This window comes from Cebidichthys violaceus, unplaced genomic scaffold, assembly GCF_023349555.1.
Source record: "Cebidichthys violaceus isolate CVI_PGR_0920_01 unplaced genomic scaffold, fCebVio1.0.p SCAF_3, whole genome shotgun sequence".
Classification (NCBI taxonomy): Eukaryota; Metazoa; Chordata; class Actinopteri; order Perciformes; family Stichaeidae; genus Cebidichthys; species Cebidichthys violaceus.
Genome location: NW_027176483.1, coordinates 8,870,875 through 8,881,133, shown reverse-complemented (window position 1 = coordinate 8,881,133; position 10,259 = coordinate 8,870,875). Strand labels below are relative to the sequence as shown.

At 38.4% G+C, this 10,259-nt stretch overlaps 1 protein-coding gene across 1 annotated transcript; it reads left to right on the top strand.

Moving 5' to 3' along the window:
• The first annotated feature begins 447 nt into the window (after positions 1–447).
• On the top strand, positions 448–6,220 carry morf4l1 (mortality factor 4 like 1). The gene is made up of 12 exons (XM_068723060.1): positions 448–564; positions 1,968–2,014; positions 2,119–2,186; positions 2,281–2,367; positions 2,730–2,807; positions 2,935–2,960; positions 3,199–3,290; positions 3,457–3,558; positions 4,739–4,827; positions 4,940–5,112; positions 5,563–5,647; positions 5,731–6,220. Exons 1-12 carry the CDS (start codon positions 525–527, stop codon positions 5,813–5,815), a joined length of 972 nt encoding a protein of 323 aa, XP_068579161.1. The 5' UTR covers positions 448–524; the 3' UTR covers positions 5,816–6,220.
• Positions 6,221–10,259: the final 4,039 nt, after the last annotated feature.

Here is a 10,259-nt window from a genome sequence, read left to right as displayed (position 1 = left end):
GACTTTTAAGTTACACTCAATATCAATGATTCTGTTTTTAGGAAATGGAATACAGTTAAAATAGGCTAATGGGATGATGCATTTGAAAAAATATGAAAATCAGAACACGTTATTCATTTTGTGCTTGCTAGAAAACTTCCTTGAGGGTTACAGTTGCGTTGACTGAATCGTGACTCATGACCTCAGTTTTTCTATTTAATTTGCATTCATACGTCTTTCATCTATCTAACTGTTCTAAAACATACCACTAAAATACCGACGGAAGACGATCACTGCATACGACAAAACGTATTTTCGTAGTTATTTTCACTTCACATATATATATTTGGCGTTTCATTTCGAGCATGGACGTACAGCGATGTTCAGGCAAAGGAACATATAAATACTCTTTGCTTTCAGTCGCATCTCTGGTCGCGGTATTAATGCGTCATTGCGTTGGTTATGACGGATTTAGAGAGCGGCGCCGTTTCAGACTGGAATGGGAGCTAGCAATTTTCCCCATATTTTGATAGTTTAGTCCGTGAATGGCGCCGAAACAGGACCCGAAACCTAAATTTCAAGAAGGTAACAAGTTGTCTGTTTTCATTTCTGGTACATCCACAGTGCCTGTTGGTGCTGGAGCCTTCGGAAAGGTCCGAAATGTTAGCTAGCTTTAGCACTGCCGCCGCCGAAATGCTAGCATTGCCTTCATTGTTGTTGCACATATCAGGTCTTGATGTTTTTTTATTTTACCGCGATAGTTATTTACTTAACAGCATGGTGTAGTTTCATCAGTACGTTTGTATAACGGTAACGTTGTGGTTTGAATCCCTGCGGTATAGCTACCAGCTAACGTAAAGCGGTGTCTTCATTCATGCAGCGTTAGCTCCCCATTGATTTAACCGCCCACCTCTCACGGTGGACCGTTAGCTGAGTGCTAGCTGGCTAGCGGCATTGTGGCTAAATGTTGTTTTCTTCTGCAGCTCTCTTTAATATGCAAAGTACATAGTGTCTTCAAAGTACTTTAGTGTTTTTTGTTAGTGTGTCAAATCAACTTTTCACATGTTTTAAAAAAATAAATAGTGGGTTCATTGATTAAGTATTTAATTGTAATATATATATATATATATATATATATATATATATATATATATATATATATATATATATATATATATATATCACATGTATTGGTTACTCATTAATGCTAATTGTACAAAAAGAAAAAAGTTTATTATGTTTTTAGAGCTGGGTGAATTTCGTTTCTGACATTATAAATCAGAACATAGTTGCTCATTTAAAGAGGTGTGCAGTATCGAAGATACTATAATTTAATTTTGTGATATTTATATACAATAATAATTACTCAATTAACAATTGTGTAAATTAATGTAATGCGAAGTGCTGCAAGATCTCTAATGAGAGTAGAAATGATAAGTCAATGAATTGATTATGGACTGATAATTTGACAGAATGTATTTTAACTATTTTAATTATCAGTATCTAAGTTATCTACCAAGTGTCTTTATCTTCAGCTCATTGTCATGCTTTTTTTAGTATTTTACATAATTATGAACTGAATATCTCTTGGTTTTAAAGACTAAATAAGATTTTTGTAAAATATTCAACAGACAAATCGATAATAAATAATCTTAAATTGTATGCTCATCCCTACCCTTCATACATCATGTGAGGTCTGCTGGTGAATTAGACTCTTGACTCTTGTCTGACTCAAGTTGATTTAATGTGATCTGAGTCCCCACGTGTGTGGCTGAAACGTATTTCTAAACTTTAATGTAATTATTGTTCTCGGCTAGTAGAAAGAGACCGTTGTTGGTTGCTGATGTGCAAGAATTTAAGTTTAAGGTGTAATTCTTGTTTTCTAATGTGTGTTTGTGTGTAGGAGTAGTTTAGTCAGCTATACAATTTCATCGTGTTTTACTTGGACTGCTCTCATGCTGATTTTAATTGACCAACACTCTGTTCAGGTGAAAGAGTGCTGTGTTTTCATGGGCCATTGCTCTACGAAGCTAAGGTAGGCTGCCTTAGTTAGCCTGTTACTCTGATCATGTGATCCTCCTCTGTGTCTCTGATATGATGACCCTCTTTTTTGACAATGATTTATGTCTTTCTTTGCAGTGTGTTAAGATAAACATCAAGGAAAAACAAATCAAATACTTTATTCATTACAGTGGTTGGAACAAGAAGTAAGTTTTGGTTCAGATATATCTAATCTTTAAGAATAGTACAGTAAAGATTTCCCATGTGCTTGATTTGTTTCTTGGTGTTTTTATATTCCAGCTGGGACGAATGGGTTCCTGAAAGCAGAGTGCTGAAGTATGTGGACAGTAATCTGCAGAAACAGAAAGAGCTTCAGAGGGCCAATCAGTAAGTCTATTCTCCTTTTACTAACGTTAGTGTTTACAGATACCACTAGAAAGAGTTGTTTTATGGAAACAGAGTCCGCAGAGAGAGCAAATTAAGGCAATACACAGTCATTGCCTAATTTGAGTAGAAAATTGTGTTCTACATGATTAACACTGTATATAAGACCTAATGTGTTACAACACACTGGGGCTCACAGACCAGTCTAAATGAACGAGAAGCACTGCCAAAACAAAATAATACAGATGGGGTTTGTTAAATATTCTGCCTAAATAAACAAACTAGTCTGTGTCCTAACATCTCCTGAAAACAGTCTGACTTTAATATGAATGATGTATTCTGAAGTAATGTTGTTGTTGCTGTAGAGACCATTATGTAGAAGGGAGAATGAGGGGAGCTGCGCCAAATAAGAAGATACCTGCTCCACCGCAGAAAAATGATGTGTGAGTTTAAGTCATTTGTTATTCTACATGTCAGCTGCTGTGATGTCTCCTGTTTTAGTGGTCTGATACATGTTAATGATTTTTATTATTCTTATTTTAACACGTGTCTTTTTTTTGTCTTTTGTAGGAAAACCAAAAAGAACAAACAAAAGCGTAAGCATGAATGTCCTCTTGTGTATTTATATAGTAGACACCTTTTGAATGCATTCCCTCCAAAATCAATCAGCAGGGTTTTTTGCACAGGTGTGTTTCCATTAGCTTTCCAACAGAAGCTGTAAGCTATCGAGTAAATACAAGCATAACTGGAGTCATAGCAGGATGTCACAATCACTTTGGCATTTACTTTTTCTTGTGAATGAAATAACGGTTAAGTGTTCTTCTGATCTTGCAGCTCCTGGTGCAGGAGAAGGTACGAGTTCAGGAGGAGACCCAACCCACCCTCCCCGAAAGAAGAGGGCACGCGTTGACCCAACTGTTGAAAGTGTAAGTTCATAAATAGCAATGATGTTTCTATATTTACTGAACTGATATGAGCTGAACTGAGTAAGAATTCTAATTCTCTGTAGGTATGTTTCGGAGGATGGAATGACTTTAACTGCGTAAACGTTGTTCAAAAAGCTTCTTTCTTAAATTGTTCCTGTCCGATCAGGAGGAGACCTTCATAAATCGAGTGGAGGTTAAAGTAAAAATCCCAGAGGAGCTGAAACCGTGGCTTGTGGATGACTGGGACCTGATTACACGGCAGAAACAGGTTAGTAACCTTTAAAATCCACACAGCATTCTTCTTCATTATTATTATTATCGCATGTATTTACAATATAACTCGGGTGTTCCTGCAGATCCTTAAAAGGCATTGAATTGTTTATTCTTTAAAAAAAAGCCCTTAACTGGTATTAAAATGCCTGAAGTCAATCTTTCAAAAGAGCCGGATAGCAGAACCAACAACACAGATTTTATTTCCTGAGAACAGAGGCTCCTCTGTCTGCTAGCTAGCTGTCACTGTAGCTACACTGGGAAGTGCAAATGCAACAAAAAATGGATATTTAACCAAGATTTAATTTTGGCTGAAACCGTTACAAGGCAATGCGTTCGAGGCTCGTTGTTGGCATTCAGAGCAGAGGGGCATGAACTATAAGGTTGTCTAGTGGTGGTAAGTTAAACAGTGTATGTTTCAGTTTGTCTTTGAATAAATGCTGCAGCTCCTCAAGACCCAAGTACATTTCCAGTGTCTTGATTCTCAGCTGGGTCTGTTTGTTACTGAGCCGCTATGTGCTGGCTTCCCAGGCAGTAAGAACGATTTTATTTATAGAACACCTTTTTAAAACAAAGTTACAAGCAGCGTTACAGGATAGAGATGCAGAAAAGGAAGACACATACAGACAAATACATGAAAGCCGCTGGACAGGGAAGGCAAGTCGGTAGAGATGGGTCGAGCAATTTTTGCATACGTTTTTTAATTGGTGCAATATTGTTGGAATTATTAAATGTGTCTGTTTTTCTAGAACTTTTTATATGATTTATGATATCTCACTCTCAAGACACCGCTGATATGTCATCACAAGAACTTCATCTATTCCAGGATATGAAAAACATCACATTGTTTATATACATGACATGAGCTTATTTATACAGTCTATGCACAAAAATAACTCCATATATTTTAACTCATGATCCTAAAGAGCTGATTTCCCTGAAAATCAAAAAGATATCTAGCCTGTCCAGATACACAACAATGGGAACATAACATACAAATATGAAGTGGTGTGGAAGCGTTTAAATCTCCCCGTCTGTAAATGAGTGTCGCTCTGAGGTGGATTTCATTCTGAATGGCATTAAAAAAGACTTCCAAGTCTTAAACCAAAGGAACCCTGATTTCATTTCCAAAGTTATTCATCTGTGTTTCTTTTTGTCCTTTTGTTTTATGCCTTCAGCTTTTCCACCTACCTGCCAAAAAGAACGTTGATGCAGTCCTTGAAGATTATGCAAACTACAAGAAATCAAGAGGAACCTCTGACAGCAAGTAAAAATACACATTACTTGTCATTTTTTCTGTGACATGAGTTGCTGCTGGTTTGCTCTCTGTGTCAAAGAGAGATAACTTGTTTTTCCTTCTCCCCCCCACCCCCCCTCAGGGAGTTTGCTGTGAACGAGGTGGTTGCTGGTATCCGGGAATATTTCAGTGTCATGCTGGGGACACAACTTCTCTACAAATTTGAGAGGCCGCAGTACGCAGACATCCTGGCCAACCACCCAGATACATCCATGTCTCAAATCTACGGCGCCCCTCACCTACTTAGACTCTTTGGTAAAAACGCCTGCTCAGCATTATTTATTTGTTTTATTTTTGAGACAAGCTGCTTTAATGCATTGCTACTTAAAACATCTGTAGCAATCGGACTATAGAAGTAATCCCAGTAAAAGCAGCAGTAGTATCTGACTTTCAAATTCCTTAAAAAAAATCTACATTTAAAACAGAAAACCAGGGCATTGGTGTGCAATTCAAGCCATCATTACTGTGTCCTAATCTGCTACATAGATGTTAGAAATAAGAGTGCAGCCTGTTTCTTTTAACTACCTTTTTGTGCACATCGGTACTCATCTGCATCCACCACAATGACCTGTGTTCTGTGTTTTAATCACTTGAATTGCCTCCTTGAGGATAAGTGGAATCATTGAAATGTGTTCTATTGTTAATGAAGATGAGGTTTGAGGCCACGTTGCGTATAAAATTCTTCCTTTGTTTTGTTTTTCAAAGTGAGAATTGGAGCTATGCTGGCGTACACTCCTCTGGATGAGAAGAGCCTTGCACTGCTGCTCAGTTATCTACAAGACTTCCTCAAGTGAGTGTTCACAAAGCTCTCATTGATGAGGTTCGTAGTGATTCATCTGCAGCAGTAATGAATACAATGTAACTCCCTTCCAGGTATCTTGTAAAGAACTCTGCATCGCTCTTCAATGCAAGTGACTATGAAGTTGCCCCTCCAGAGTACCACCGCAAGGCAGTTTAAGGTTTTTTATTTCCGGATCTGAAGCCTTTGTGGGTTGAAGTTTGGAGACAATGTTCGTTACCTGTCGAAAGGATGTGGTTTCACAGAAAAGCCTTGGGAGAACTGATTGTGCGAGATCCGTTGATTTATTAAGGAAGACGATTCAGAGCGAGGTGTCACACTAATCCCTGGACAAATTCATTTTCTTTCATGTGGAAAGCTGCTGAGTACGCTCTTCCTGTATTGGTATGTTTTTGAGTACCACTTTTTAGTTTCTATGATACTTGTTTTGTCCGGTGGTTTACCAAGATCTTTTGAAAAGGAATTTCATCATGATTACTTTTTTTGTTTCCTGTCTTGGTTCAGATGCTGGCTAAATTTGTCTTGTAGGCTGTCATCATTTTCTAATAAAAACCTCATTCTCAAGTTGTTGGTGTATCTTTGGTTGAAACCAAATGTAGGACAGTTGAATCAAGGTGGAAGTTATTGTCTCTCTTCATCTACGGGGGGGGGGATTACATTTCTTCTTCTTCTTGTTATTGGTACTGTTGTTACTGACGGCAGTACATCCTCCTAACTTGAGCATATTGGAGTTGTCTTGTCTTAAATGCCCTAATCTCTTGTCTATGAAAATACTTAATGGATAAAATGGATTTAGACAAGTGTACATTTTGTTTATTACTTTGACTATCCGTAAACTCAAATTGTCAGTTTGCAACTGTACACATAGTAATTAAGTCTGCATATGTGTATTGGTTATTTCATATCACTCCAAGAGGTACTGATATCAATGTGAAACCCAAAATGCTTTATGCTTATTCAGCTTACTTTTGCATTAATTCTAATTGAATATGAAAAACAAGTATAACTGAAAAAGGCCAATGGAGGTAAAATGTCTGTCCAATGTTAAAATAGTTCAATCAATGCTCATTCAATATTTAAATCCCAATGAAATGCCTACATTAATAATTAAACAGTCATTTAGTGTTTAAACCTTTTGAAAATTGGATAAATGCAAAATGTAATAAATGCCAATTACATGGCATTAAAGCGTAATAATTGGACAGATGTACAACAGTAATTGTTAGATCTATGTGAATAGATGGTTAGAATCCAAATACATATATTTTGGTGCCTTTACAAACCCTTTTTCAAAGTTGAGTCAACAGGTCAAACTCAAAGAAGTGGATCATTTGTTTTTTTAACACTCAAAGACGCCTAAATCTGCTGAAGATTCTGCTTTAAAGGCAGAATGACAAGGATTTGTCAGTAAGAGTTTGTAAACGCATCGTATACAGTCGGCCCCTCCTCCCTGGTTCAAAACACCAGAAGGCCGTGACTACCTAACCAAGGTACCCTGCCTCACTGGAGGCAGACTGTAAGTATTAGACTGCTATAGGCCACTGATTTCAGCCAGCAGTCTCCTCCCCGTCTGTTATCTGTGCATTCTATTTAGTAAGGAGCCAGCCAGAGTGTTTCTTTACCCTTATCCAGATGATATGTGTGAAAAACCAAGGATTCGTTCTTGTTTTGGAGCGAGCTTTGGCCTCATTTAATTGTGTTTTTTTGGCTTTATTTTCTAACCCTAACCTTAATAAAAGAGTAAAGTCAGATTTAGTACAAACATATAAAATAATTATTTGATTATCCTGTTTTCAGTACATACATATGTAAAGGCCCGCAGCCCCACAGGTATAAACTGATATAAATTGAAATTGAGCGTCATGTTGTGAGTTAGATGAGGTCATTAAACTAGCAGGAGAGTGATAGACAGACAGTGAGGAGGCCTAATGAGGCAAAGTGAAAACACTTTGAGTCAGTAAAACCCAGGTGTGTCAAATACCACATTGTGGTCTCTTTCTGCTGTTGGGCTGGGGGATAGATTTGTGCAACAGATGAATTTAGGCGTCTGTCTGAAGTCTGACTTTTAGTTGGATCTAAGCCGTAGTTAAAGTCTATCTTTGTGAAACTGGTCCCTGATGTTAATGGAGGCGCTTTTTATTTCAGGCCAGGCGGGGCACCTCCACTGTAAAACCCTAAAAGTCTGATCAGGCAACTTAAGTGGAAACACCTGTGAGACATTGAGCATTGACTTATATTTTGAAATCACTGTTTTCAAAGTTGTTTTACGTGAAGATCTTTCTTACTGTCCTGCTGTCGGCCTGTTCATCCGATCTATCATGGCTCTGCTGGGATTAACAGGTACTTGATTAGTATTTCAAATTGTATATTCATGTCCCTGCTCTATCTGGTTTGTTTAGTTCACATGGGGTGTTTGAGTAGCATCTATATACTGACTGCAGCCTGCATTATTTCAAAATGTACCTTTGTGACTTCAGCAAAGATAGCATCCTTTTTTTTTTTTAAGTGACAAAACTGATGACTTCCTATGAATGACAGTTGGTCTTAGTTTAATCATCTTAAAGAAACGTTCCCAGGCCTGTGCTATAGTTCTGCCTGAAAGCTTTCATTATTCCACCCTTGTTAACATAATTTCAAGCAAAGTGAGGAATGTGCTCAAACTTATAAAGATACCTGTGAGCTTTTTCCTCTTATATTGTCTGAGATTATTCTCCTGCTCTGATGGTTTGGAGTCATCAAACCAGGTTCTCCTGCTGCTAGTGATGGAATAACATCCCGGTGATGGAAAGCATGTGGTGCAGTCAAGAGTATTTTGGCGAGGAAAGAAATGTAATAGGCTATTGAAACCAGGCCACAGCCCCTTCCTCCTCGTCCTCACCTCTGGACTTAAATGTGTTCAGCAGAATCTCCCCCCTCCACTCTTCCACTGTTGTGACTTGCTTGACATGAAAAAGAGAAGAATAATATTAGTTTCAGACTGATTTGTGGTTTTGTCGGTGTCAGCTGCTCGCAGTTGTTATGGCAAGAACTATTCAGACCGTTTCAAGAAGAATTTCTTTAATCCAATTTCCCCCAGCCTTAAGCAGAACCATATGTTTTCACTAGAGTGTTCTCAGATCACAGCGCCCTGATGGCTTTTAACAGCCCATCAGAAAGACTGACGCGCACACAGGACTCCTCTGCAGTTCCGTTCAGGGAGACACCTCAGTCCCTGCTCCTTTCTTGGCTCCATTACTGCTGCGATTAACACTTTACACACGGCGTTGCATGCAGGTCACCAAGAGGCCTTCCTCTGGTGTGAGGGCCTTCATGTGACCCTGGTGACACAGCGCCTTAGTGCTTTCATTACCCCATAGATGAGAGAGACCTATGCATGATACAGCCACGGCTGATGAGGCTGGTTCACGTCTTGAGTGATGGTTTCAGCAGGTTTCTCTCCACATTTGTCTGTGCTGGTCCGCCAACCAAACGACACACTTCAGACAGGACTGCAGGAACCGCTTGGATCGGGGATCAGAAATGCCCTGAGTTCATTGCTCTTTGGGGACGATTGTAGGATTTAACAGCATATTTTATCATTTATGTGGCTCTGTTTTATATATTAAGGCAAATAAGCTTTTGCTCTAATATAAAAATCAGTGGTGGAAAGTACATTCATTCAAATACTCTTCAATTTTAAGGTATTTTTCTCAAGTTTCTCCATTTTAGACTAGGCCTACTTCATACTTCTACTCCACTAGCGTTAAATTTCAGATTGAAATGTGAAACACTCCTAGCATTTTAAAAGCATTAAGACTGGAAATGTTTAAACAGGTACCTTAAATCTGTCTACTGGTGGCAAAACTCCATCGAGCAGCACCTCCAAAGGTCTCCAATTAACATTTCATATCTTGTTAGGTTAATCAGTACAAAAGTGTATAAATGACGAATGGCGTTCTACTGGCAGTAAAATATGTGCCAAATTAGCTGCCAATATATTTTTAGAGATTCCACTGGTTGCCAGGCAACTGGTCATAGTGGTTATATAACCCTTAAATAACTACAATAATAAGCATATTTCCCAAAATGTCAAACCGTTCCTTTAAACCTGCAATACCTGATTTTTTGTTGTTGTTTTGGCCACCAGCAGAAACGAGCTGTGAATACAATACTGACATCAGCGTTTAAGTTCATATTAAGAGCTTGAAATCAACGCTTAACTCTCAACTATGTTCACTAACTAGTCGCTAACGTAACTGTCTGTTTGGTGTTGAGCAGGTAACGTTGCTGTAGTGGGGTTGAATAGCTTGCCTGCTGTGGCCGAAAACACAGAGAGCCGTCAGAGTGAGTGAACCAAAACAGTAAAGTTGCGGCCCTGAACTCAGTTAAACGTCCATAAAGCCGAGGGCAGGGTCAGATTCATGATAATTCTCTGGAGGTTCATCTCTACCAGTAACTTCTTTTGCACTGTCACGTTTTCACAATATTATTTGATGCATTGATATGATAAAAATATAAATTATAACAGTTTTAAGTGAAAGATCTCCATACCTTTTCCACCACTGAAAACTGTTTGATTTGATGTAATATTGTGTGATTGCCACCAGATGGCAGGATTGCACCG

Bases quoted from the DNA above. Each gene is read 5' to 3' on its own strand.
- morf4l1 (XM_068723060.1), top strand. From the start codon at position 525: ATGGCGCCGAAACAGGACCCGAAACCTAAATTTCAAGAAG. The intron at 2,961-3,198 runs GTAAGCATGAAT...CTGATCTTGCAG, and splicing joins CAAAAAGAACAAACAAAAGC to CTCCTGGTGCAGGAGAAGGT. The intron at 5,648-5,730 runs GTGAGTGTTCAC...ACTCCCTTCCAG, and splicing joins TATCTACAAGACTTCCTCAA to GTATCTTGTAAAGAACTCTG.